Consider the following 27,194-nt stretch of genomic DNA (forward strand, 5'->3'; position numbering starts at 1 on the left):
CTGGGGCCCAGGTTCAGATTCCAGCCTGGGCAGGCCTGCTGGCTGCCTGACAGCCTCTGACTTGGTGCTGTCTCCTGGCTGCTGGGCTGGGCTTGTCCTCACCTGCCTCTTGCCCTCCGGGGCAGCTCCTCTTCCCAGCCAGCCTCCTGCCCTGGCCAGCGGAAGGCGCCTACGAGGCCTATGGTCCTCGACGGGGCAGCCGGCCGGCCTCTCGCAGGGCCCCCTGGTCAGGAAGTGCCGAAAGAGGAAGAGAGTCGCCGGGCAGGATGAGCACACTGGGGGCCGGCCACAGTACCGGGGGAGGCTGCGATGAGGCTGCGGCTCTGGGCCCCGCGGAGGCTCTGGAGACAGAAGAAGGAGAGCGGCCCGGCGCACTGAGGCAGATGTGGCGCTACCGCTCCTGGGACGTGCCACAGATCCCAGCTGAGGCCCCCCAGTCACAGTAGGTACTTGGGTGGCCGGAGAATGAGCACAGGGACCTCTGGCCCTCAGTCCCTCCATGAGTCTTTTATCTGGGGTTGGGGGAGTGACAGAAGTGGGGTTACGCCCCTCCCTGTGTCCAGTGGCTCTGCAGAGGCGCAGAAAAGGGCAAAGGGGTTCTTGGCAGGGTGAGAAGGGCTCTGTTGTTTGAATTGCTGGGGCAATGTGGTGGGGCCTGAGCTTGCAGAAGGCTAGGAGTCGAGGGAGCTAACCGCGGGGGGGTCTGGGCAGAAAAGTCCCCACAGGAGTGTGGCATTGGGTGCCTTGTGCAGACTCAGTGGGGTCTTCAGTAGCCTCTGGTCTCCTCCCTCAGAGCTTGGTGTCAGAAGCACTGGGAAACTTTCCCAAAGGGACCCACGCACCCCAGGAGGACCGTGTCCGGCCCACTTGCAGATTTCACTACCACCCTGGCACCTGCAGCTGCTGGGAGGGCTGGTGCCCCATTCCCCTGGTCTCCAGGCCTAGAGGAAACTTGAAGGAAGCTGGGAGAAGGTTCTGAGCTTCTAGATGCTGGCTATTTTTTTAAAACGGCAGGCTTGCCCACATGTCACAGCTCCCAGCACTGGCTATGTGTGGCAGGCTGAGGCTGGAAAAGGGGCTGCCAGAACCCCAGAGAGGGTGAAAGTGAAGTGACACAGGATGTGGCTTTGCAGAGAGGAGTGCTAACAGAAACAGCAGGCAGCTGATATGGGCATCAGGGTGGCCGGGTTTGGAGGGAGAAGACCCATACTCTCCAGCTTCCTGGCCTCCTTTTGTCAGCCCTGCAGGGGCTATCAGAGGCTGCCCCCAAGCTGCTGATTCTCAAGCACGTGTACTGGCTGTGCCGCCACAGGCGACTGCTCTGGTTCCACTTGCCGTCCTCATCTCTTCAGGGGGACAACCTTTGCTGCCCATGGGGGTGTGTTTGTGTGTGGCTGCGAGGTATATTTCTGGGTGGGTGAGGTATATGTAAGAGGGATGTGGCAACATGTAACCGTTGTCCTGGGTTATATTTGGGTATAGGAGAAAGACGTATATGTTCACTGAGGGCATGGATGTTGGGGAATGAGAGTGTGGTCCTTGCTTTTGTGTATGTATTTATGAGTATGTAAGAGGTGTGCAGGTGATTCCTGTAGTGTAAGAGATTTACAGGTTCCGTTGGATATTGTGTTGGGAAAGTGCTACGTGTTAGGAGTGTGAAAGGATTAGAAACAGCTTTGGATTTAGAAAGATGAATTTGAATGAGAAACGTGTTGTTAGTGTGTGTGAGGGTCACTAAGTGACTTTGGTCCTGGTATACATTTCTGAGTGTGAGAGGCTGGTGTGGGAAGTGTTAGTTTGTGTAATGAGTGAGCATAATTGTGTGAGAAGCGTGTCTGTTCTGTGCGTATGGGGAGCACTGTGTGACTTTTGTTCCCGAGGGCGTGATTTGGGAGAGCAAAGAGGGTAGGAGTGGAGATTGTATGAGTGGCTGTGACGGGCACAGGGTGTGCGAGAGAGGTGTCTATTCCTTGTAGATGTGGGAGGGAAGGTGGTGATAGCCACCCTCGCGAGTGTTCACTTGTGAGTATGTAGGTTGTTTGGTGCGGGGAGACGGGGCTAAGAGGGAGAAAAAAAGGTTGCGTGTGCCTGGGTGCGCGCGGGGCGGCTGTGTCGGGCTGGAGATTCTATTCTGATCCCGGAGGCGGACCAGCTGGGGTTGTGGGCGGGGCTCGGTTGCCCCGCCCCCTCTCGACCCCCCGCCCCCTCTGGCGGCCCAGGCGGGTTGCAGCTCGGTCGGCGGCCGGCAGAGGGCGCGGCGGGCCGGTGCCACCGCGTAGCCGAGGGGGCGTGCTCGGCGGCGGGCAGGCAGCGGCCCGGCCAGCTATGCGGGGTCCTGCGGCCGCAGCTGGCGGCATTTCCTGGAGCGGCGACTGCGGCTGCTTCCCCAGCACCTGGGCGTGGAGCGCGGGGGCGCGCGGCGCGGGCCGGGCGGAGCGAGCGCGCGCCGTGGCCGCGGCGGGCGGCGAGGAGCCGGCTTGCTAAGCCCCGGCCGCCGGCCCGGCATGGGCGTCTTCCGCGGGCCCGCCGCCGGCCGGGGCTAGGGCCGGATGGAGCCGCGGGACGGCAGCCCCGAGGCCCGGAGCAGCGACTCCGAGTCGGCCTCCGCCTCGTCCAGCGGCTGCGAGCGCGACGCTGGTCCCGAGCCGGACAAGGCGCCCCGGCGTCTCAGCAAGCGGCGTTTCCCAGGACTGCGTCTCTTCGGGCACAGGTGAGCGCGGCGGCGGCGGCGGGAGGCACCCCTCGGCCACCTGGTACTGACACCGAGCGGGGTGTTCCCGGGCACCTGCGATCCGGGTTGTCTTGGCGTTGGCTCTGCGTGGGGGTCATCCCCCAGCATCCGGGCACTGGCACCGAGTGGGGGTCATTCCCTGGCACCGGCAGCTTAGCGCGCCTTCTCTGTGGTACCGAGGCAGGGGCGGCTTCCAACTCTCCAGCAGGGAGACAGAATTACCTAAACCCCTGGCACCAGCAAGTAGGTCCCCCATGACTGGTCACGATCCCCTTCTTGGCACTGATGGAACAGGGCCCCCTCTGAGCCTCCTGGCCCCAGGGAGGTGGGCGGTCACGTCGCCACTCTGGTCCTCGGTGTGGCCGGGTTGCCTACCACCACTGCGTGACATCCGCAGAACATGGCCTCGTTGATACTACTGTTAACGACCCATGCCTGTCCCGGAGCACTGGTCACAGACCTAATCGCTCAGCATTTTCAGCTTCTCCTTGGAGTTGGGGGTTCCTGGCCACCTGTTTTACAATGCTCTTAATTAGCAGGGAGACCTCAACCTCTGCTCTGCTAGGCAGTAGGCATATCTCCCCCTACCCGCGTCTAGCCCTGCTGGGAAAGGGATCGGGTGCTGACTCTTCAAGCTCTATCTTGGCCTCTCCCCCAGCACGCCAAATGTCACCATATTGTGCCTGTGACGGGGCTTTGACCAGGACTCTGGTGAGGAACTGTGGGGAGGGTGTGGAAAGATTGAGTGCAGGCAACCCGTGGCATGTGTGCTGGTGTTGGCTGGGAGCCGCTTCCTGCCAGTGCAGCTCTGGTGGAAGGTGAGGGGAGATGGAGCCCCATGAGGACTCCACCTGGCTCCCTGGACTTCTCCCTGACTTACCCTGTCCTTCTACAGTGGCCACGGAGCTTGCAGCCTGTCAGCTCAGGACCCCAGAGCCAACTCAGACTGGACTCTGACCGCTTGGAGTCTGCCCAGGGCCTCCCTCTCACTTTTCTTCAGTTGTCCAGGCTTCATGGCAATTGGCCCCCCGAGCTTTGCCCTGTCCCTTCCCAGGGTTGACCTCACCCACCAATAACAGGGGTCGTTTTTTTCTGTACAAGTTGGCATCCCTGTAATGCTGACCTGTGCCCCCTGCCTGCCCTACCCTAAGCAGGGCCCTGCTCTTTGTGCCTGCACTGTGTTGCCACGCACAAAGATCTGGATCCTCACACTGGCAGATGGAGCTCTGTAGGCCCTTGTGAAACCAGGCAGGCTTCAATGCCACATAAAACGGGGCAGGGAACAAAGCTTCTCGTACCTCTGTTTTGTCACCCACAGCCCTGCCTGCCGGAGCAGTTTACACCCAGCTCTGCAGGATGTAGCCTCCAGTGTTCACAGGCTTGTGAGGGGGAGGGAGGGGCTCCGCCAGAGGCTTCCTGTCCCTGCCCACAGGGTACCAAGTGTCGGGCTCTTCTGACCTCTGGCTGTTGCCCCTTGTGAAGGGCACAGGTTTGTGTGTGTAGCAGTGAACCTCAGACACATTCAGGAGGAAGGATAAGAAGTAAGAGAACAGCAAGTACCTTTACATAATTCTCTAAAATAATCAGGACAGATGTTATTTCTCCATTTTTATAGACGAGAAGAACACAGGCTCAAAGAGATGAGTAGTTTGCCCAGAGTCACGTAGCAGGTAAGAGGCAGAGATAGAGTTTGAACTCTAGTCTGATTCCAAAACCCACATCCTTTTCTCTATACCAGGTTCCCAAACAGAACATCACAGTGACCTCGGGTGCTTTAGGAACTACAGATTCCTAGATCTTACCCTTGGCATGTCTGACTCATCAGGTCTGGAGATGGGGCTGGGCTTTTTTTTTTTTTTTAATTTATTTTTGGCTGCGTTGTGTCTTCGTTGCTGCACACAGGCTTTCTCTAGTTGCAGCGAGCCGGAGCTCTTCTTTGCAGTGCGCGGGCTTCTCATTGCGGTGGCTTCTCTTGTTGAGGAGCACGGGCTCTAGGCACGCGGGCTTCAGTAGTTGTGGCTCGCCGGCTCTAGAGCTCAGGCTCAGTAGTTGTGGCGCACGGGCTTAGTTGCTCCACAGCATGTGGGATCTTCCCTGACCAGGGCTCCAACCCATGTCCCCTGCATTGGCAGGCAGATTCTTAACCGCTGCGCCACCTGGGAAGCCCCTTTTATTTTTTAAAATTATTTTATTTGTTTATTTTATTTTTGGCTGCGTTGGGTCTTCGTTGCTGTGCATGGGCTTTCTCTAGTTACGCCGAGCGGGGGCTCCTCTTCGTTGCAGTGCACAGGCTTCTCATTGCGGTGGCTTTTCTTGTGGCAGAGCATAGGCTCTAGGTGCGCAGGCCTCAGTAGCTTTGGCTCTCAGGCTCAGTAGTTGTGGCCCGCAGGCTCTAGAGCACAGGCTCAGTAGTTGTGGCGCACGGGCTTAGTTGCTCCGCGGCATGTGGGATCTTCCCGGACCAGGGCTCAAACCCATGTTCCCTGCACTGGCAAGCAGATTCTTAACCACTGCGCCACCAGGGAAATCCCAGGGCTGGGCATTTTATAAAGCTTCCCAAGTGTTTCTAAGGTGCTACCAAGTTTGAGAACCACAGTATTACATTCACTCTGGGGATGGTAAGTGATCTGACAGGATGCCTTAATGAGAAGAAAATCAAACAGCACCTCCGGGAGTGTGTAAGGAGTCTCCCCTGCATAGTTGCATTGTGCTGGGGCATTGGGGCACACAGAAATGAATGTATTTGGAAAACCCAGTAGAGTCAGGGAGAGGGCACTGGACTAAAGACTTCCCCCTGACAAGCCTGGGCGTTTGGAGAATCAGATGTCCACGGGGCTGATCTGCCTCCCCTTGCTTTGACTGGAGGCTGGGGGGACAGATATTTGGAATAGTGCACCGCCTTGGCACCATCCCTTTAATGCTGTTTACTTGGTCCTGCCACCTTTGCGAGTTGCCAGTCTCAAAACTCCCCAGTGCCCCAGCTGAACCTAGCCCTCCGTCTTTCCCCAGGCTCCAAGCTCATTCTCAGTCCGGCTCTTGCTGCTCACTGGGCATCCACCCTCTGAATTTACCCCTTCCTGCTCCCCTCCCCCACCCAGCCATACACACTTCAGGCCTTGGGGCTGAGGGACCTGCAAGGCAAACAGACAGTGGCTGGAAGGGAGGATAACAAATAGATTGGTCATGGCTGCGGAAGCTGTATTGAGACTTCTGCATTCGGATCTTGGCTCAGTGGTAGAGTTCTAGAATCGACTAGCACTCTCTGCTGTGGGCTTGGGAGGTGTAGTGATGGTACATGGGCCGCATGTTTGCCATTCCTGGTCTGGTCTGGTAGAAGGGTCTGTGAATGGCAGCCTCTTTGGCATCTTCCTTAAAGAGGCTTTTTCTTAAAGCCCACTGCAGCCTCCCACATCTGGTTCACCCTCTGGACTCTGGGGAGCAGTTTGCCGTCTCCCCTTTTTTATTTAGCCCAGTAAGGCACACGGCTGAGCCATGCTCCTCTCCAGCTCCATTCCACCTCGCCTGTCCTTGCTGGGGAAATGTCAGCCGCTCCCACATGAGGAGGTGTAAGTTCTGCCCTCCCCAGGGCATCTGGGTTTCCTCTGTCCTTACCGTTCAGATTCTATTGGCCTTGAGGGGTGGTCAGTCAGAAGTGGGAGGGAAGTTGACTCTGCCTCCTCCTGCTCTTCCAGGGCCCACCTGGAGAGGACCCCCTCACCCTCTGGCCCTGTCCATCACGCATCTTGTGGATTAACTGGCTTTGCACCCCAGCGGCATCAGAAATTACCAGCACTTCACACATCTAGACAGAAGGCACCTCAGCCTGCAGAGCCCCTGGGAGCCTAAGCGTTGGCTCTGCCACCCCTGCCCTTCATTAGTGCTTAAAGTCATTCATTCCTAGAGGGCAGAAAACACACCTGTGGGACAAGTTTGAGACAGTAGGTCCCATTTAGAGGTGATGCCACGCGGGGCCAGGTGTCCTGAAGTCCAGGATGGCAGAGCGTCCCCGCCGGGCAGCCTGAGCAGAAGCAGTGCCGGTTTGGGTTGATTTTGCAATGATCCGGAAGGGACGTGTTGAGGGATGCCCCACGTTCGGAGGCAAGAATCTGGGCTGTGGTGCCGGGATGTCTGGGGGCAAAAGGTGCCTCTTTGAGTGGTTTGTCTTGCTCAGGCTAATTCTGGGAGCTGCCCAGGTGGCCAAGGGAGGCAGGTGTAAGCCAGAGTCCCTGGGTTCCCGCAGGTTTGGGAATAAAAAGGGGCCTCGGTGACTGAGACGTGCATCGGCTCACCTCGCTCTGCCTGTTCCCCACGCGACATGGTGTGCCAGCGTGGAGCCGGCCAGGCCGGGACCTGGGTTGGGAGCCCGCGGTCTTCCCTCTGCTGCCACACACCCGCCAGCGGCTCTGGCTTACAGGCCAGGGGAGGGGGCGGGCAGCTCGTCATTTTTTCTCCGTGCTGTCCTCCGAAAAGGTCAAGTCTCAGGATGTGGAGCCGCCCGGGACTCTCACTTGGCAAAAGAGAGCACGAGAGTGGGTGTCCTCCCAGGCAAGGATGGAGGAAGGACTGAGTGACCCTGGGAGAGGGAGAAACAGGCCTGCCTCTGCCGCTTCCTAGAGCCCTCTCCAGAATTCACCAGTCGCCCCTCGAGCAGAGGGGGAGCCGAGTGGGCATGCTGGCCCCGAGGCTTGGCCTGTGCTGGTCCCTAGGAGAAGCAGAGGTTGGATCCCTGTCCCCCGACAAAGGCGAGAGAGTTTCCAGGTCCAGGAGCTGACTGGAAACTTGACCTGCAGTGTCGCTAGAGCGACACAAGGGGGCGACAGCTGCCACAGTGGGGCCGTGAGAGGGGAGAGTCCCTTGCTGCCGTCCGTCCACTTGTACCACAGGCCTGCTGTGAGTGGACCCGCACAGACCCCCGCTGCTGAGCTACCTGATACTCTGGGTGCGGCAGAAGGCAGGCTGGGCGTGAGCTTCCGCATCACCTGGCCCGACCCCTCCCCCTCTCTGAAGATTGAGGTCCAGTGCATTGACCTGGACTGGGCTGAGGTCTCACAGCTAACTAGGGGTTATCTGGGACTTCAGTGCCAGTCCCCTAACTTCAGCAGCGTGTCAGTTTGTACCACATCACAGGATCCCAAAGGCTTCCCTGCTTTCGGAGAAATCCTCATCCGGCACCTTCCGACCTGCCCTCCGCCTCCCCTCCCCGCTGCCACCACCTGAGTAATTCTCTAGGTCGGCATGGGGGGCGGGGCAGCGTGGGCGGGAGGGGGCAAGCCCTGCCCCTGCATCCAGGCTCACCGTCTCCCCTCACTCCTGGGCGAGATTAGCAGGGTGCACCTCTGGGTGATGCTAGGCACTGGTTTCTTGCCCCCCTGAACTGCTTCCCCTGTGCTTCACGTGTGGGAGCCCCTGATGCCCTTAGGATATCATCCTCACATGGGGCTGCCGTGTGGCTTCTCAGCACCGGGCCTGCCGGGCACTCCAGTCACAGGTGGGAGTCTTGGAAGGCAGTTTCAGGTGGAAGAGGGCAGGCCAGAGCAGTGACCAGGTGCCCTTGAGGAGCTATCATTCTGCCGTCTCTCCTCATCTGCCCCCTTCCTCAGCTGAGACGCCAGAGGCATGGTTAGGTGGTGCAGAGCAGGTTTGATGAGACCGAGGGCTCTGTGGCCCAGGTAGAGGAGGGAGAGGCCGAGGAGGTGAGCACTCCCACCTGCCGCCCCTGTCACACTCATCTGGATGCAGGGGATGTGCCAGCTCATCTCTCCCTGGCCATTAACGGTGGCCAGAAGCTTGTCAATCCATCAATTTCATGTGATCCTCTGAACAATCTTGTAGTTGATTTTATTCCCATTTTACAGATGAGACACCAGGGCTCAGCGAGGCCAGGGGCCTGGCCCAGGATCATGCAGCTTACGCTGGAGCCCAAACCCAAGTATCTTTTCATAACGCCAGGCTGCCCTACTTACTATCACTCCTTTCTTCTATTCTTCTATTTTCCCATCTCCAAACTGGTAGAGCCTAAGAAGGGGTTTAAGTGCTTGAACCCCTTGAAATTGAGAGATCTTTATCTTGTGTGGGAGTAGAGTGAGGCCCTTGAAATGATCTGTGCCCCAACCCCAAGGGAGAACTGCCACCAGGATCCTAGCCCCAGGGGGAGCAAGGCTGAGCGGGGTGGGGTGGGGAGACCCTTGGGTAGGGAGACTCGGGTTGTAAGGAGGATGTCATGTGGCTCCCTGGCTGGATCTGGAGTGGAGGAGCAAGTCTGGGACCTTTCATCTTGCTTTCAAAGTGCAGGGAGCAGACGACTCAAGGGACGTGTTCACAGGAGCTCCAGATATCACCCTGGAGTCAGTGGGGGGCCTGTGGCCTGGGGGGAGGTGTTAAGGAGGAGAACACAGCGCACGGGGCCTCACGGTGAGAGGTCTGAAGAGAGAGGGAGGGCCCCCGAGCTCTCTCCCTCCACTGTAGAGACCTCCCCGCCGCTTGCACCTGGCCTAGCGCCAGTTCAGAGCTCCCACATAGAGGCCTCTCCCCTGCCAGGGCTGAACCAAAATAGCTGTCTAGGAGCCTGGGCCGCGCCGCCCACGCCGCAGCATCTCGCGGGTTAACAGCTTGCCTGTCTCTCCGCCCCCCTTCCCCAGCTAGCTGACATTTTACTGGGGCGGGGGTGGTTGTGAAAGGGGGCCCCAGCCCACGCAGACACCCCACTGACGCAACCTGTCAGCCACGCGCCCTCCTCTGAAAGGCATCCTTTCGGGTGAGACCTTCCTTCCGGCTCCACAGATATGGGGTTCCTACCAGGAGACAGTGTAAGGAATACTTGGGGCTCCAAGGGGTAAGGGGGAATGCTGCTCCTGGCAGATGCCACTGCTGAAATCCACCCATGGAAGACCCAGGGCCACCCCCCGGAAGCTGTTCTCCCTCTGGGGGCCTTTTTTTTTTTAATACTTAAAAATCTTTTGAAAAGCATTAAGTATTTGCCCTGAGGCAAGTATACAGAATAACGTTAACACCTACCACTTAGCTTGGTCAGATCTTACCATTATGTCATATTTGCCTTAGACAGAGATGGAGGCCTCCTTGTCTCCCTCCCCAGGAGAAACGACAGTCCTGATTTGGGTGTTTACATTCTCGTGCCTGTTTTAAGATTTTTTTTTCCTGTGTATGTATGCATCCACAGTAACACATAGTACTGTTTTGTATGGCTTTGCCCTTGAGTTAAATGGTGTATTGTACGTATTCTGAATTTAGGTTTTTCCCTCCATGTTGTTTCAGAGATTTAACTGTCTTGAAATACGAGCAGTAGTGTGAAGCCATTTTAACTGCCATACACCATTCCTTTTTGTAACTGTTGACAGACATTTAGGTTGTTGGTAGTTTTTTTGCCATTGCAAGTAATCCTTCAGAGACTGCGCTGGGACACGGCTCCTCGTGGGTTCTGTCCACCAGTGCTTGGTTACAGAGCAGTGTATCTTCAGCTTAGATAGTTGTAGCCAAGTTGTGCACTAAAGTGGTTGTCCTAATTTTTAGGCCTCTGGAGTTATTTTTCTGTCTTTAAAGTTTTGGTAAACTGAGGAATGGGTTACCATGAACACTTTCTCTTTCAAGCCCGCAATACCCCATGAGGAAGACAAGGTGGTATTATCCCCATTAATCCGATGAGGAAATTGAGGCCCAGCCAGGGTAAGAGACTCAGCTTGAGGTTGCGTATCCGGTCAGAGGCAGGACACCTCTGGACCTTTGAGTCCAAATCCTCGGAAAGCACCTTTGACCCCTGTGACCTCTCAGGAAGATTGGAGGCACATTTTCTGTCTTCGAGGCAGGAAAAAAAAAAAAAAAAAAACCCTGTGTGGAGTGCATGAAGCCTGGGAGGCCGAGTGGAGCCCTGGGGGCTGACAGCTGATTCTAAGAAGATCTTCTAGTAGATGGAGGAGGGAGCAACTTGGTCAGAAGAGTCAGAGGGGGAGTTAAATTTTGAATGAGGGATAAGGGGGAATGCTGCTCCTGGCAGATGGGGAATGGGAGCCTGCTGCAGACACAGGAGAAGGCAGCAAGAGGGACCAGTCACAAGAGAAGAGGGACGTGGGGGCCAGCAGGGGCTTCGTAACGCTCCCAGCAAGGTGTTGCGAGACTCAGAGGGAGACATATCGGCATTCCCATCAGGGATGGATTTCACTATGTGCCTCTGAGACACAGGAGCTCAGCCCACACGAGCAACTTGTCCACCCAAGGCTGGCAGGAAGGCCTCCAGAACTGGCCAGCCACTGGGTCACTGCGCTGGCCCACAGCCCTTTGCTCTCAGCGTGATCCTTGAGGCTGAGCCTGGACCATTCACCTTTCCCTCCATTCACTCTTCAAACCACATCCAGCACTTCTAGACCCTGGGGATGCAATTATGAGTAACACATGATCCCAGGGGCGCACGGTCTGGTGGGGGATACCAAGCTGCAAACCAGCACTGATGGCCCAGAACAACCAAGAGAGGGCCTGAGCGTGGGAGCAGCTAGTGCCCGGGAGAGGAGGCTGGGGAGAACTTTCCGGCAGAGCCGATATCTGAGCCAGCTCTGAAAATATGAGAGGAAAAAGATGAAGGAGCAGAAGAAGAGAATGGTGTTCCAGGCAGAGAGACGGTCAGGTGCCACGCACACAGGCAGGAAGAGACCCCTGTGCGTTGCTTGACAGACACATCTAGAGGTAGAGTGAGGGATTGAGAGCACAGACCCGGAGCAGACTCCTAGGTTGGAATCCCAGCTCTGCCACTTACTAGCTGCGTGATCACAGGCAAGTTGTTTAATCTCTCTGTGCCTCGGTTTTCTGATGTATAAATTGGGGATAATACTACTATTACATTTTATGAATAAAAAAAGTTAGTATTTGTAAAACACTTAGGACGGTGTCTGGCACAGAGTGAGTTATGTATTTGTCAAGTAAAATGTAAAAAGTATGAAAGCGAGATGGGAGAGGAGGCCGAGAAGCCTGTTGACTGCCAGGCCCAGGTCTCTGCATTCTGTTCCCTGACAGTAGAGAGCCATTGAAGGATACGTGGACACTTTAGGATGAATTCTGGTGGCAGTAGGAGGATGGTTCGGAGGGGAGGCTCTAAAGGCATGAGCCATCATTAATTCCACAGACATTTCTCCAAGGCCTACCAGGAGCCAGACCCTGAGACAGGGACTCAGGATACAAGGAGAGAGAGACTGGGGATGTTTCAGCAAGGAGCTCAGAGCTGGGGTCCTGGCCTGCCCCCCACCCCACGGCATCTGAGGCAACCGCTCCTCTCCCCTCCTTGCCCACATCTTCACCTGTGACTTCATGTCACCAAACCCTGTTGCCGGGTTTCATAAGGAAAGCCTTGGAGAACGTGGAGTGGGCAGTGGCACCCAGCCCGGAAAGGAGCCTCAGCTGTCACTCTCTGGGTCCTCTGGAGAGGAGACTGCTGCCATCCCCCTGTGCCCAGCAAAGAGAAGTAGCCTGGGCCTTGTGGTCAGCCCTTGGGTGGGGTACCCGAGGTGGAGGAAGCCCTTCTTCTCCCCTTACGGCTCTGGTCCCTCCCCGACGGAATTCCCTGTTCCTTCCTCCTCAGCCCATCAGCAGTAAACACTGGACTCACTGCCAGGCAACGTGCTGAGCTGCCCAGATGCACTAGATCTGGCCCCTGGCCCCCCAGGAACTTGTCTGGTGGGTGGGAGGAACGAGGCATATGGATTGGAGAGAATCAGGACTTCCAGGGGTCCCATGGCAGAGGAGCCAGATGGGTGGTGTGGAGTCATCAGTGGGAGTGAGGTACTCTTGGCTGGGGCAGCTGTGAGCAGGTGGGATTTTGATACGAGGTGAGGAAGGAGGCCGGTATTCCAGGCAGAAGGTATGCCATGTGCAAGGACACAGCAGTGAGCTTGGGCTCAGCCAGATTAGGGGGCAGAGAATAAGTTGCCTTGGTTAGCACCAAGGGTTGTATCAAGGCATAGGAAGTTGAGTTAGTGCCACATTGCAGAAGCCACGTTTGCTAGGCTAGAGGATTTAGAATTTATTCTGAATCAGTGGTTCCCAAAGTATGGTCCTGGGGTTGCCCTTGACCCTTTCAGGGGATGGTTGAGGTCAAAACTGTTTTCGTAATAATACTTTCAGAGCTGCCCTAGTTTGTGTCCTTCTCACTGTGTTGATATTTGTACTCATTGTATAAAAGCAACTGTGGGTAAAACTACTGGAGCCTCGGCACCGACAAAGGCAGTGGCCCCAACATAGACTTGTAGCCATTGTATTCTTCACACTCACAACAAGAAAAATGCAGTAAATATATTAATCTTCTAAAGCCTAAATCCTTGAGTACACTTTTTTAAAAGTTCTGTGTGAAGAAATGTGAAATATACATACAGTACTTTTGCTGCAAACCGAACTATGATGGCTGTCTTGAAAAAGCACTTTTGTGACTGAGTTGCGAGCCCTACTCGTCACTTTTTTCTTTTTTTTAAGGAACACCATTTAAACTTGAAAGAACACCTGACGACAGACAGAACTCCTCAGATTTGGATATTTAGCAGACGTTTTCTCAAAAATGAATGAAGTGAGCTTGTCACTTCAAAAACAGTATCAGTATTTGTTGCTATTGATAAAATGTGTTGCTATTGATAAAATTTGAGTGAAAATTACAATTTTGGAAACTTTGTTCCAGTGTGTGGAGATCTGCCTAACTCAGTAAACCAGTATTTTCCAATGACCTATGCTTGATGTTTCAAAATTCAGAATGCAAGACAGACCAGTGAAAAGTTCAGATTCCACGTGGCCACTAACCTTTAAGAAACTACCACTTGTCATATTTGGGTGTAGTAGCAGAGAAGAACACCCAGAATTGCGTGAAAAGGCTATTAAAATGCTCCTTCCTTCTCTGACTGCCAGTGGGACGCAGAATTTTCTTCATGTACTTCAACCGAAACAACATATCACAACAGATTGACTGCAGAGGCAGATGTTAAAATCTAGCTGTCTTCTATTAAGCGAGACATGAGAAATTTGCAAAAATTAAAACATGCCACCCTTCTCACTACTTTTCTGTTTTAGAAGATACAGTTTATTTTTCATAAAAGTATGTTATTTATATTAACAGTTACTGGGTTTATTGTTTTTCAACAAATGAATAAATAGTATTTTAAATATTTCTCAGCTTTAGTTTCTAATATGGTCAGTCTTAATAGCTATAACCCCCATAAACAAAACCGTTTGGGGAGCTTCAATAATTTTTAAGAGTGTAAGGGGGTCCTGGGACCAGGATGTTTGAGAGCTGCCACTCTAGATCCTAGGGGCTAGGAGTGTTAACGGAGGGGTGGCGTTCTAGGCAGGATGGGTGTGACATGGGCTGGCTGGCTTCTGGATCTGACAGGCCCCCTTGGCAGGGCTGGGAAACCCAGGATCAGGAGGCTCCGCTCAGCCACTTGTGAGCTGTGGGCAGTCACGGGCCTCCGTGAGCCTCAGCTGCCCTGGGGGTTCAGCTGGGAGCAAAATGCCCCTTGCACAGGGGAGTTACAAGCCTCCTGTCCGGCAGTGCTTGTGGAAAAGTGCTCAGTAAGTCGTGAAACACGCCACAGATGCTTATTTTTGCGGTTATTTTGTCTGAAGCCGGTGCTTAGCTGTCTCAGCTGCTTTACTCAGATCCCGGAATACCTGTCCAGTGGGTGCGAGAGGGTGTAGGGTGACCTGCCTCTTCTCCCCCCAACCCTCCCGGAGCTGAGGCAGGGGCTGAGCTGTACCAGGGGCCGCGTGGAGGGGAGGCTACTGAGCTGTTGCTCAGCCGGCCTCTGGGGACTTTGGGAAGAGAAGCCAGGAGGCGAGGCTCGTGCGCGAGTGTGTGCCCGCCCACTGCCTCCTGCTTGCACTGCTGGGAGAGGAAGTGCAGTCACTTACCGATCGGGTTATTTTCATAACGGCCGTCTCAGGCGTGGGGGAGGAGGGTGGCGAGGGGGAGGGGCAGGGGAGCAGCCACAGCAGCTCACTCCCCAAACTAGGACTTGCTCAGCCGGAGGCCGGCCCGGAGCTGGAGCGGGAGCCGGGGCTCGCCTGCCCCCCCCCCCAGGACCCCAGCCCGCTGGCCCACCTCCTGCCTGCCGCCCTGCCTTCCAGATCAGGTCAAAGGGGCTTGCCTCAACCCTTCCTTGCCTTCTGCTTCCTCCCTCCTGGATCTGTCTGGTTGGGCCTGGGGAGGGGTGGATCAGGGCGGGCCCGGGCACCACCATCCCCAGTCGAGGCTCCTGAAGCTGATGGAAAGGGACCGGCAAAGCGTAGGCCAACCGAGCTCCTGTCTGAGCTCCTGTCCCCGAGCCAGGGCAGGACCCTGTTGAGGTAAACATGACTGGCCTGGTCGCCTCCTTTGCCATGCAGCCCTGGCCCACCTCTCCCCGCTGTGCATTCTGGTTTGGTTTGGTTTGGTTTGGGCAGGATCCTTTTAGTGAACAGAGACCTAGGAACCCTGCCTCACCAGCCCCAGGCAGGCCCCCTTTCCAGCCGTCCCCGTCTCCTCCCCTCCGACCTCAGCCTCAGGGCCGTGGGAGCAAAGCAGCCAGAGGTGGCTTCTGAGCAGCAAGACCCTGGGGAAGCAGCTCCAGGCCCCGACGCTGGGGCTGCTGGAAATGGGGCCACACGGCACCCTTCCCAGCCTGCACCGGGAAGAGGGGCGTGAGGGGCCCGTCCGCAGCGTGGAACGGGCACTCTGACTGAATCCCACAGGGCGGCCTGTGTGAGCACCTCTGGAAGCAGAGGGGTCCCCGGGGGCCAGGCCTGGTGCCAGGGGCAGAGGGCGTTCATCACAGCAGGAGCAGACACCCAGGCGGCTCTGGCTGCCAGGCTCTGTTCCTCAGGGGATGGGGGTGGCCATCCTGGGAGCTCCAGCTTCCCCTTCCGGGTTCCCACCCCCACCGTGGGCAGAGACAGACCCCAGGAGGTGACACTATCCACACGCCCTGGTGTCTGCTATAGGCGTAGGCCCTGCCCTGCCCCTCCTCTCTGCCAGCCGCAGTCAGGTACTTTCTACTGTTATCTCATCCGAACCTCCCTTATGTCAAACCTCCTAAACTAGGTCGTTTCATCCCCATTTTTCAGATAAGAAAATTGAGACTCAGAAAGGTTAGTTGGTCAGCCCAGGAAAGCAATGGCAGATATAGGATGCCAAGGCTCATGGGCTTTTCCACTTGAAGCTAACATAGAGTGTGGGACAGTCTGGCTGGGAGGCCAAGAGTCCTGTGCTTCCTAGCCAGTCGCCGATGAAGCTGAGGCACTCGTGTCCGCTCACCCCCGGCAGCTGCCTTAGCTTGGCCACCTGCAGCCCCACTCGGTGCTGTTCACTGGGGTGCATGGCCAGCCACCACTGTGCGTGTCTCCCTGTAGCATCCTTTGTCCTCCCCAGGCTCCCAGCAGCCAGTTGACGGGGCCCGTGAGTCCTTTCCCACTCTGTTCCCTTCGGGTGTGACAGGATTACCCCAGGTCCCCCACTGGGAGGCTGAGGGGCAGCCATTCGTGCTCTGCTGTTGGTGTTAGAGCCCTGTGGGGCGTCCTCCGGTGACCTTTACACGTACCATGTGGTATGTGGAAGGTGACAGAGCGTGAGGTGACAAGAAGCTGCCACTCGGAGCTGTGCTGTGGGGAGAAGCTCCACGCCCAAGCAGGGGAAAGGCTGGGACAGGCCTGAGACCAGGCTGGGCTTCTGAGCAGACCCAGGAAAAAGCCTCAGCAGAGATAGGAAGTCAGGAGTCAGGCCACTGCTGACCAGAGGACAGAGGTTTCTATGGAGACGGGAGGAACAGGAAGCATGGGGCCTGGGGGGAGCGTAGAGGAGTGGGTGCCTTAGAGGAGAGCTTGTCATAAGGCGTCAGGTCAGCCAGCTGACTGCCTCCTTGGACCAACAAGGAGACTGAGGCCCGTGAGGGAGGGGCTTTGCACGTGGCCACACAAGGCCAGGCTGGCCTAGCCTGCCCCGCCCCGCTCGCAGTGACTGCACCGTCAGGCCCCTGAGGAGACCCCGGGGCAGTGTGTGGGCTCGAACGCGGTAGGGGAGCACCTGTAAGTCGCCCCCGTGTCATGAGGCGGATGTGCGGGCAACCTCGTCCTGCCGGCGCCTCTTGTCGTGGGTCTGGGGCAGTAGGCAGGGTCCAGCCCTCACTGCCACCCAGAGAGCAGCTGCCGCACCGCACCCCACCCCCAGTGACTGTGGCCTTTTGTTTTCTGGGTGACACTCGCATCAGGCGGTGTGCTCGGCTGACTAATCTCCTCCGGGCTGGGCAGCTGTCACAGGGCGGCCTGACCAGGCGGGCAGGGAAAGCTGACACCCTGGGGCAGTGCTGGCAAGCCAGTGCCCTGGGGCAGTGGGCAGCTGGGCCTTTAGGCTCCTCTTCCTGGGTGCAGAGCAGACCCTGCGTCAGGCAGCCCTGGGTTCAGGTCCCAGTCCTGCCGCTGACCAGCCGAGGGATCTTGGAGCACGTTACTGCACCCCTTCAAGCCTGTTTCCTCATCTCTGTAATGGAGCCATCGATCCTGCCTCAGGAGGTGGTGGTAGTGAGGACCAAACGAGGTGATAAACGAACGCACTTCGCCCAGGGCCCGTCGCATAGTAGGTGATGGGTAAATGGGACCGCTACTGTCCTTGTTATGGCTCCCTTCCCTCCCCCGCATCCCACCTTAGTCCCAGCTCGTGGCCCAGCAGGGAAGTCCCTGCTCTCTGCCACGTCTCTGGGGCGCGGGCTTTGGGGTTCAGGTAGAGGCAGGTTCCAGCAGCGGCTCCACACAGACTAGTTGTGCACTTTGGGCAAGTTACCTCCGCAGTCTCCCATGAGGAACGGGGCATGATACAGTATCTATTCTTTAGGGTGATGTGTTTGTTTATTTAAATTTTATTTATTTATTTATTTTTGGCTGCGTCGGGTCTTCGTTGCCCGGCTTTCTCTAGTTGCAGCGAGCAGGGGCTGCTCTTCACTGCGGTGCGCGGGCTTCTCATTGCGGTGGCTTCTCTTGTTGCGGAGCACGGGCTCTAGGCGCGCAGGTTTCAGTAGTTGTGGCTTGCGGGCTACAGAGCTCAGGCTCAGTAGCTGTGGCGCATGGGCTTAGTTGCTCCGTGGCATGTGGGATCTTCCCGGACCGGGGCTCGACCCCGTGTCCCCTGCATTGGCAGGCGGTTTTTTGTTTTTTGCTTCCTCTAGTTCCGGCAAGCAGGGGCCACTCTTCATCGCGGTGTGCGAGCCTCTCACTGTCGCGGCCTCTCTTGTTGCAGAGCACAGGCTCCAGATGCGCAGGCTCAGTACTTGTGGTTCATGGGCCTAGTTGCTCCGCGGCATGTGGGATCCTCCCAGACCAGGGCTCAAACCCGTGTCCCCTGCATAGGCAGGTGGATTCTTAACCACTACGCCACCAGGGATGTCCCTAGGGTGCTGTGGTTTATAAAATGGTACACATGTTTGCAGAGGGCTTAGAACCGTGCCTGTTACAGGTGGGTGCTCAGTAAACGTAAGCCATGATGGCATTGACTTTAGGAGGAAGCCAAGAGCTCTCCTGCCTTTCTCCCTGTCACCTGCAGAGGCTGGCAGACTGTAAGAGGCAGAGACCCGGAGCTGGGCAGACCCGAGCACTGCTTCCCCAGGCATGGGTGCCTCCGTGTCAGTACCTCCACAGCCATCCAGGGCCCTGCCTGACACTGCCTGCCCGGACCCACAGGGCAGTAGCAAATCAAGGGTGGGGGTGTTGGATGGGAGGAGTAGGCGCTGGACATGCAGCCCAGCCCCGATTCCTCAGACGCATCATCTTCCACCTTTTGTCCAGGGCTCCCACTCTCTCTCAGAGGCCCTCAGCTAGCAGAAGTATCTCTCCTGTCAGCCCCAGGCAGGTGTCCCATGGCCGTGACTCAGACATCCCTGTGGCTGCCAGGGCCCAGGAGAGTACTTGATGGCAGGACACAGGTGTCCCTGGGAATTCTGGAGGCGTTGCCCCCCTGAAGCATACCAGGCTTCCTGTCCCTCCCGCACTGTTAGGGGGAGGTGAGGGCGCAGGTCCTCCCAGCCGCCTGTGCGGAAGGGGCGGCAGGGGGTAGGTGAGCTGGCAGAGGAAGCGGAGCCTGTGTTCAGACCAGGTCAAGGGAGGATGGGTGAGCAAGGGTGGTCGCCAAGGCTCCTGCAGGAGGAGCTCTGGGTAGCTTAGTGTCTGGAATTCTCAGCATTTGGGCTTCGAGCATTGGCCCCCAGGTCAAGGTGCAGTTCATGGGCTTCCTCAGCAGCAGAGCTGGAAGGGTTTTCTGACATCATCCAGCATTTTCACACATGGAATGTCCTTACTGTGCCTCTTCAGAAAGGTAAGACCAGAAAAGTTCTTACTGTCGGCCCCTCAGAGCAAGAGCACACACACACCCAGAGGCAGAGGCACTGTCTCGGCTCTCGTGACTTCCCACACAAAGTCCCCCTGGTGGCTTCTCTCCCTGTGCAGCTGCCTCTCCAGTTTTCGGGGGGCCTTCAATCCCCAAGGCAGACGTCAGATCCTCTCCATTTCTAGTGCCACTGTCAGCCTGACTGCAAGTCAGGGGGTCGTATCAGGACTGAATTTCTCTTCAGGGAGCCTCGTTTTCTTACCATGGCTTGGTTGGTGCCATGTTCCGGGAGGGGACACCTAAGCCTAACGTGCCCTGTGTTGCTGGCAGAACAAAGGCCTAAGGAGAGGAAAAGCCTTGCCCTCAGCCCCTCAGCCTGTCTAGGTCAGCTCCAGGCTTCCACCTTCCTTTTTCTTTTCTTTTCCATCAGCTTCAGGCAAGGGACTTGAAGCCCTTTGGGCTAGAGCTTGGTGGATCATGGTGCCTGGACAGGGGATCCCAGATGGGGAGCTGGCAGCCCCTCCTACCCAGCACTCCTGGGGCCGCACAGGGAACAGTGATGAGTGCAGGCTCCCTGCTGGATCCTCTGGCACCCCCAGGCACCCCGTTTATGGAGCTCAGAGGCCACAGACGCCCCCCCAATGCCTCCCAAGTGTCCCGTCTCTGCTCAAAGGGCAGCGGCTGTGACGGGGCTCCCGGGCACAGGGTACGCCGTGGCCTGGCCCAGCTCCTCATGCCCCCGGTCTCCACCCGACAGCCACCCGCCTGCCCCTGCCATGGAGACCTTCTTTAGGAGACACTTCCAGCGGAAGGCGCCAGGCCCTGGAGAGGGGCAGAGGCGGCCCGGCGGCGTGGGGCTGCCCACAGGCAAGGCCCGGCGCCGCTCGCCTGCAGGGCAGGCCTCCTCCTCGCTGGTCCAGCGGCGCCGCTCCAGCGCACAGCTCCAGGGCTGCCTCCTGGGCTGTGGGGCGGGGGCCCCGCGCTCCAGCCGCCGGCGCTCCAGCACCGCGCCCCCCGCCTGCAACCCCCGCTTCACCGTGGATGAGGTGCCTGCCCTGCAGCCTGCCACTGTTGGGGCCCTGCGTCTGGGCGCACCCCTGCTCTTGGCCGGGCTCTTGGGCATGGATGAGGAGGAGGGGGTCCAGGAGGAGGATGTGACAGTTGCGTCGTTGGCGGCCACCCAGCCAGGCACCAAGAGACCGGGGCCATCCCCGCATCGGGGAGCCCTGCCCGTGCTGCCCATTCCCCGCTGGCGCCGGCGCCGGGCCTCCTCCCACCTGCTGCCCGCTGACGTGGTGAAAGACCGCGCCCTCTGGGGCCTGCACGGTTACTACCGGCCCCTCAGCCCGCAGCGGCCCTCAGGCCAGCACCTCAGCCTGGGGGGCCGAAGAGCCTCGGGCACTGCAGCTGGCCCCAGGATGCCTGCCTGCGTGCGCCCGCTGTCCCGCAGACGCCAGGTAGCCCTGCGGCGCAAGTCAGCCGGACCCCAGACCTGGAGTGCCCTGCTTGCGTAGGTATAGCTGCAGCCAGCAGGGCGAGTGGCCTCCGGGGGCTGGCTTGAGGGCCCCCGGCTCGGGAAGAGCTCTGAGCCATGCTCGGAAGCCAAGCAGGACTCTCAGGAGGGCCCAGTCTCCTCGGGGATCCTCTCAGAGTCTTGGGCTGCCTTAGGGCATCCTCTGCCCTCCCTACCACCATCCCTGTCTTGACCCGGTGTTGAGGTCACGGTGAGGGCAGAGATCCTAGGTGAGGGGAAGGAAGCAGAGTCGCCGAGTGCTCAGCTAGCCTCAGCTATCTCCTTTTCTGTAGGAAAGCCATCACCAAGTCAGGCCTCCAGCACCTGGCACCCCCTCCTCCAGCTCCCGGGGCCCCGCGCAGTGAGCCTGAGCGGCAGATCCGGAGCACTGTGGACTGGAGCGTGAGTGGCCGGGAGCTGCAAGGGGCAAATGAGGACCAGTCCCCGCCGGGCTCAGGGCCACGGAGCAGTCGGGTTGAGGGTACTGTGGGCAGCTGCGAGAAGAGCCCGTGGGCCTGTGGGGTCAGGGCAGACCTGGCATGGCCACGTTTGAGCCAAGCCTTAAAGCCAAGGGACAGTGGGGAAAACAGGATGGAGCACAGTAGATTGTGGCAGCTGGAGCAGGTTTGTATTGGGAGAGGGAGGGTTGGTCGGGCAGGGCAGGGGTGCACTAAGCGTGCTCATCCTGTGGTCTAGGAGTCAGCGACGTATGGGGAGCACATCTGGTTTGAGACCAACGTGTCCGGGGACTTCTGCTATGTTGGAGAGCAGTACTGTGTAGCCAAGATGCTGGTGAGTGAGCTCTGTGCAGCACACTGCCCCCTGGTGGTGGAGCCAGGTCTAGAAGCCTGTAGGCCGATTCCTGTGGGCCTGACAGGCTGCTGCCCTTCCAGGGGAAGGCGGAAACAAGGCTCTCACCTAAGCACCCCTGCGGTGGGCTGCCCGAGGATGGTGAGAGGAATGGGGCTGTGTCCTGATGCCAGGGCTGGGGCTTCCCGGTGCACACAGTGGGCAGCTGTGCTGGGGCAGGTGCGAGGAGTTCTCTGCCTGCCCTGGGGCAGCATCCCGGGTGGAGTTACCTGGTGCCTCAGGGGCCCTCTCTTTCCTGCAGCAGAAATCAGTGTCCCGGAGGAAGTGTGCAGCGTGCAAGATTGTGGTGCACACCCCCTGCATTGAACAGCTAGAGAAGGTGAGTGTGGTTGCTCAGGCTCTCCGGCCCCTCCCCTTTGGGTGCTAAAGCCCTCCCAGTGCACACACGTGTGTATCTGTACACGCATTTTCATGTTACACAAACATCACCTGCCGGGGGTACCCCAGTGTGCGTAGTGGTGAAGAGCCAAGGACCCTGGAGCTGAGGTGCCTGCATTTGCATCCTGGCTCCTCCTCTATTTGTTACTGTGACTCCACTGCCCAGAACAAGCCTGGCACAGAGTGGGGCTTGTAGACTATTACTCAACCAGATGAAGTAATGAATGATGACCAAGACACCATTTTATCAGTTCCCAAACTAACACTTAGAAGGGGCCATGCCTTGCTGAAGCTGTGCAACTCAGCTGTGTCAGGGCCAGTCCTGTGCGGCCCTGAAGCCTGGCTCAGTCCCCTCCACGCTGCCACTGTAAAGACCTTTCCCCAAGGACCACTGTCCACAGTGTGTCTGCAGCTGGGGGCACGTCTGGGCCGTGTGCTTCCAGGGAGGGAGGTGGAAGGAATGCTGGGCGGGTGGGTCCAGGCAGAGGGTGGGAGGGCTGCCATGGCCCATCAGTGCTCCCCAGGCAGCAGAAACCCAGACCAGCATAAGAGAAATCCCGTAGGACTAGCAATGGCATGAACAAGGCTAACATGGACTGCTTCCCCGACCCCCCAACTCGTAGTGTGAGGTTTCCCTACAATTCTGCTAAGGCTGAAGCAGGGACAGTTAGGAGAAGAGAAACCAGTGTAGCCCCAGGCACTATAGACCCATCACACCACCCCCTAAGGTGAAAATCAAACCAGGATTTCACAAATGAGCTAACCATCTCCAGGGACCAGTCAGCAAGCGAGGACTGGGCTGCAGGCATGTGCCTGAGTCGGGAGTGCTGGAGGGTGAGGAAAGGTGGAGGAGGGGTAAGCCTTGGTGCTGTTCTAGTGGGGGAGACGGATACAGAGCTTGCTGTCTCCCGCATCCCAGAACACTGGGCAGAGGAAGGAAAGATTCCTTCTGGCTAGTGGAGAGGAGCGGGGATGTAGGAGGGCTTCTGAGAAGAGGTGTCTCACGTTCTCAGGGCTCCCAGGATAATTGGGGGCTATCCCTACCTTGCAAGGATGCCTCTGAGTGACGCCTTCCTGAAGGGGGTGGCCATATGCCTGGCCCCACGAAGGGAGGTTCTGATGTTTTGGTGATCATTTCATGTTTCACAGATAAATTTCCGCTGCAAGCCATCCTTCCGTGAATCAGGCTCCAGGAACGTCCGTGAGGTAAGTGCCCAGGGTAGTTAGGGCCCCAGGTTTCCTGAGTGGACCTCTCTGCAGTGTCTTCAGAGTGTCACCAGGGGCTCAGCTCCTTCTAGGCGGCTCTGGGGCCCAGGGAGGTACAGGGCTGAGGCTCTGAGGGTCTCAAAGGGGAAGGCCCAGTTGGCCCTGCCTGCAGATGGGGTAGGGCACCGCCTACCTCTTGTGCCTCCCAGTCCTCTCTGTACTTCCTCTGAGCCCTGACCTCTGGGCCACGGGAGGAGTCTTCAGCCCCTTCTCACACACAGGACTGCAGAGAGCGTCCTGCAGCCCCTGCCCCTCACTGTTGATATATTGAGGGGCACAGGCCACGTTCAAAGCTTCCACCCCTCACTTACTCCGGTGACGCTTCTCTCCTCCGCCAGCCAACCTTTGTGCGGCACCACTGGGTACACAGGCGACGCCAGGATGGCAAGTGTCGGCACTGTGGGAAGGTGAGGCCCTGCCCAAGGAAGTTGGCCAGCCTGCTGCCCACTGGCCCCAGGCCCTACGGCCCCTGAGCCTCGTGTGGCCCGTCCATCACTGACCGTGGTCAGGGCTCACTCTCAGCCTGGCTGCAGTGCCCAGCCAGTTCCAGAGCAGCCAGGTCCCTGGGCAGAGCAGGAGGGCAGGGAGGAAAGCCTTCTAGAGCAGCGTCTCTGGGCTGCTCTGAAGTCGCGAGTGAGCCCTTTGAGAAGCATATAGACTTTTTCCCTCATTAACTCAGCCGATGCATGTTTAGGGCCTGCTGGGTGGCAAGCACCGAGCTGGGTAGCGGGTCCCTGTCCTCCTAGAGGAGGATGTGGCTCCCAGACAGGCTGCAGGGGGCTTCCTGAGCACAGTCCACAGTGGTTGTGGTTTCGTTGACTTATTTATTGTCTGCTTCTTGTCTGCTCCCTCAGTAAGTTCAGGCTCTGAGAGGTCCCTCTTTCCTCCGTCCACTCAGTATCCAGCAGTGTGGGGCACACAGCAGGCCCGCGAGGAACGTGTGTGGAATGAGCAGGAATGAATGTGATCGGTACCATAAAGAACTTTCAGAGTGCACTGGCGGGCCTGGCGGGCCTGGGTCAGGAAGGAGGGATTGGAATCAGGCAGGAGTTAGCTGTGGACCCCTTTGCAGCAGATCACGCAATTAACTAAAGAGAGTTGTGGGCACCTGGCTCAGCCTCCCTCCCTACCCTAGGGACTCATTTTACAGTTCTTTTATTTTTAAAAAACGTGCTCCATTGCCCTGGGTGGAGAAAGGGTGGCACCGGAAGGGGGCTGGGTCTGCTGCTCCAGGCTGGGTCCCGGCTGCCCTCATCACCCTGTGCGCCCTAGGGCTTCCAGCAGAAGTTCACCTTCCACAGCAAGGAGATCGTGGCCATCAGCTGCTCCTGGTGCAAGCAAGCCGTGAGTGCTGCTCGCCCTACCTGCGGGCTGGCCCCCGGGCTGCGCTGGGTTGGGGGTCCCGGGTCTCAGCTGGGTCTGGCTCAGCCACGCCAACCAACCCCCTCTAGTACCACAGCAAGGTGTCCTGCTTCATGCTGCAGCAGATCGAGGAGCCGTGCTCCCTGGGGGTCCACGCCGCCGTGGTCATCCCACCCACCTGGATCCTCCGTGCCCGCAGGCCCCAGGTGAGTCCTGCCCGCACCCTTGACCCCCGCAGACACCTAGGGTCTGCCAGCCACCTGGGCCCACCCACCTTGTCACCAACATCCTTGCTTCCCTTGCAGAATACCCTCAAGGCAAGCAAGAAGAAAAAGAGGGCATCCTTCAAGAGGAAATCTAGCAAGAAAGGGCCTGAGGTTAGACCTGGGACCAGGTGGGCAGCTGGAGGGGGGGGAACAGGAGAGAGGGGCCTGTTTGGGGGGATGCTGAGCCCCCTGGGCTGATGCTGCCAGCTCGGCCACCAGTGGGTCAGTTTGGGCTCTGCGGCCCTGAGGAAGGTGAGAGGTCAGATCCGAGGTGCCTCTCTATGGCCAGGCCCACTGTGAGGTGTGACCCGGTGTGATCACAAGGGAACGGGGGCGGGGTCTGCCAAGACAGGAAAGAGCCTTATGGGCTCTCTGTGTCTCCAAGGAGGGCCGCTGGAGACCCTTCATCATCAGGCCCACCCCGTCCCCCCTCATGAAGCCCCTGCTGGTGTTCGTGAACCCCAAGAGTGGGGGCAACCAGGTACCCACAGCCTGCCCTCTCCACCGAGCGCCTTGGGGGAGGGATGGGGTCAAGCTCACGGCCCTCCCCGCAGCAGCTGTTCCCAGGTTCTGTTGCAGCTTCTGCCCCATTCCTCTTTCCCAGGGACGCTGAGAAAATCCAATTCTGTCTCCACCCTTCGCCCCTGCCTAGGCCTTGTTCCCACAGTTCCCACCCTTCTCCCCACGCATCTCCTCACCTCAGCCCGCCACCCCTGACTGCCTCCCCCCCGCCCCCCGCCGCCCCGTCCCTGTCGGCTCCTGGTCTCCCACAGGGCGCCAAGATCATCCAGTCCTTCCTCTGGTACCTCAATCCCCGGCAAGTCTTTGACCTGAGCCAGGGAGGGCCCAAGGAGGCGTAAGTACTTGCCAGGGCTCTCGTGGGGATGGTGGCAGGGGCTCGCCTGGCGCTCGGGGTACAGCACGCGGACCCTGACCCCATTCCTGTCTTCTGACCCCAGGCTGGAGATGTACCGCCGGGTGCACAACCTGCGGATCCTGGCCTGTGGGGGCGATGGCACGGTGAGCGCTCCTGCCCCTCCCAGCCCGGCCCGGCCCGGCCCTGGCCTCGCACTCTGACCTGGCCTCTCGTGCTCTGCCCGCTGCAGGTCGGCTGGATCCTCTCCACCCTGGACCAGCTGCGCTTAAAACCACCGCCACCCGTCGCCATCCTGCCCCTGGGCACCGGCAACGACTTGGCCCGCACCCTCAACTGGGGTGGGGTGAGTGCCCACAGGGCAGGGAGCTGGGGAAGGCGGGGCAGCAGGGAAGGCCCAGACCCCGGAGGGGCTCAGTTCCTGCCTCCCCCCAGGGCTACACCGATGAGCCCGTGTCCAAGATCCTCTCCCACGTAGAGGAGGGCAACGTGGTGCAGCTGGACCGCTGGGACCTCCGTGCTGAGCCCAACCCCGAGGCGGGGCCTGAGGAGCGAGATGAGGGGGCCACCGACCGGGTGGGTCGGCCGGGGCAGGGCCGGGGGTGTCTGGGATCCTGGGACCCAGGGTGACTCTTGGTGTCTCCAGACCTCGACCTCTTCACAGGAGGAGGGAGTAACGGTACTCGCCTCACGAGGTAGCTGTCACTCAGCCACTCAGCACATGTTTACTGAGAACCTGCTACTGCCGGGCACCGTCTGTTCTCAGCAGCGAGCAAAACCAAGTCCCGGCTCTCGTGGGGCTCCTGCAGAACACGGCCCGTCGGGGGGAGGGCTATGGGAAGAAGGGGCCAGCAGGGCACGGGGTGCCCTTGTGCGCGGGGCACTTAGCCCGGGAGCTCAGACGGCAGGGCCGAGGCCGGTGGGCTGGGGGCAGAGCTGTCTGGTGGACGTGACTGTGTGGGAAAGGGCTGAAAACGCGGGGGCTGAGCCGGCCAGCCCTCATGCCCGTCCCTGGCCTTTCTCCAGCTGCCGCTGGATGTCTTCAACAACTACTTCAGCCTGGGCTTTGATGCCCACGTCACCCTGGAGTTTCACGAGTCTCGAGGTTGGCAGACTTTTGCTGAGGAGGCCTGGGGAGGCTGGGGAGGGAGGGATACAGGAGGGGGTCCCCGAGAGGACCAGATCTTGCCCTTCCCAGTAAAAGGCATTCATTTTCAACCCTCCCTCTTGACCCCAGCCTGGGAAGCCCCAGCAGGCTCAGAACAACTGACTGTCCCCTATTTCTTGTCACCACCCAGAGGCCAACCCAGAGAAATTCAACAGCCGCTTTCGGAATAAGATGTTCTACGCCGGGGTGAGTCTGGGGTCTGCCAGCTATGCCCCACCATTCCCATGCCCACCTGTTCTACCGCCTGTGCCCCCTGCCCACCTGTGTCTCCCAGGCTGCAGGACCCCTGCGTGGCAGCGGTGAAGGCAATTACCTGTCACCAGATGGTGACGCCCTCTGTCTCCCACAGACAGCCTTCTCCGACTTCCTGATGGGCAGCTCCAAGGACTTGGCCAAGCACATCCGCGTGGTGGTGAGTGGGCCATGCTGGCAGGCAGGG

At 58.5% G+C, this 27,194-nt stretch overlaps 1 protein-coding gene across 8 annotated transcripts in view; it reads left to right on the top strand.

The window, feature by feature from the left end:
- Positions 1 to 266: 266 nt before the first annotated feature.
- The window catches only part of DGKZ (diacylglycerol kinase zeta), a gene marked incomplete at its 5' end in the record, with an annotated part of 32,522 nt that continues 5,594 nt past the window's right edge, over positions 267 to 27,194 (top strand). For 2 of the 8 annotated variants that reach the window (XM_082661318.1, XM_082661319.1), the window contains 17 exons: positions 14,730 to 20,568; positions 20,865 to 20,973; positions 21,268 to 21,363; positions 21,683 to 21,760; positions 22,969 to 23,025; positions 23,424 to 23,492; positions 24,358 to 24,429; positions 24,537 to 24,653; positions 24,753 to 24,824; positions 25,099 to 25,194; positions 25,487 to 25,569; positions 25,673 to 25,733; positions 25,820 to 25,933; positions 26,023 to 26,163; positions 26,614 to 26,692; positions 26,886 to 26,941; positions 27,105 to 27,167. In XM_082661318.1, coding sequence (XP_082517444.1) covers positions 19,700 to 20,568; positions 20,865 to 20,973; positions 21,268 to 21,363; positions 21,683 to 21,760; positions 22,969 to 23,025; positions 23,424 to 23,492; positions 24,358 to 24,429; positions 24,537 to 24,653; positions 24,753 to 24,824; positions 25,099 to 25,194; positions 25,487 to 25,569; positions 25,673 to 25,733; positions 25,820 to 25,933; positions 26,023 to 26,163; positions 26,614 to 26,692; positions 26,886 to 26,941; positions 27,105 to 27,167 — 2,232 coding nt within the window. Of the gene's footprint in view, positions 443 to 2,549; positions 2,711 to 14,727; positions 20,569 to 20,864; positions 20,974 to 21,267; positions 21,364 to 21,682; positions 21,761 to 22,968; positions 23,026 to 23,423; positions 23,493 to 24,357; positions 24,430 to 24,536; positions 24,654 to 24,752; positions 24,825 to 25,098; positions 25,195 to 25,486; positions 25,570 to 25,672; positions 25,734 to 25,819; positions 25,934 to 26,022; positions 26,164 to 26,613; positions 26,693 to 26,885; positions 26,942 to 27,104; positions 27,168 to 27,194 lie in introns of those variants that run through there. The other 6 variants (XM_082661325.1, XM_082661321.1, XM_082661322.1 and 3 more) reach the window with 6 other exon arrangements.

The sequence above is a fragment of the Grampus griseus genome (genome assembly GCF_964374135.1).
Source record: "Grampus griseus genome assembly, chromosome: 8".
NCBI lineage: Eukaryota > Metazoa > Chordata > Mammalia > Artiodactyla > Delphinidae > Grampus > Grampus griseus.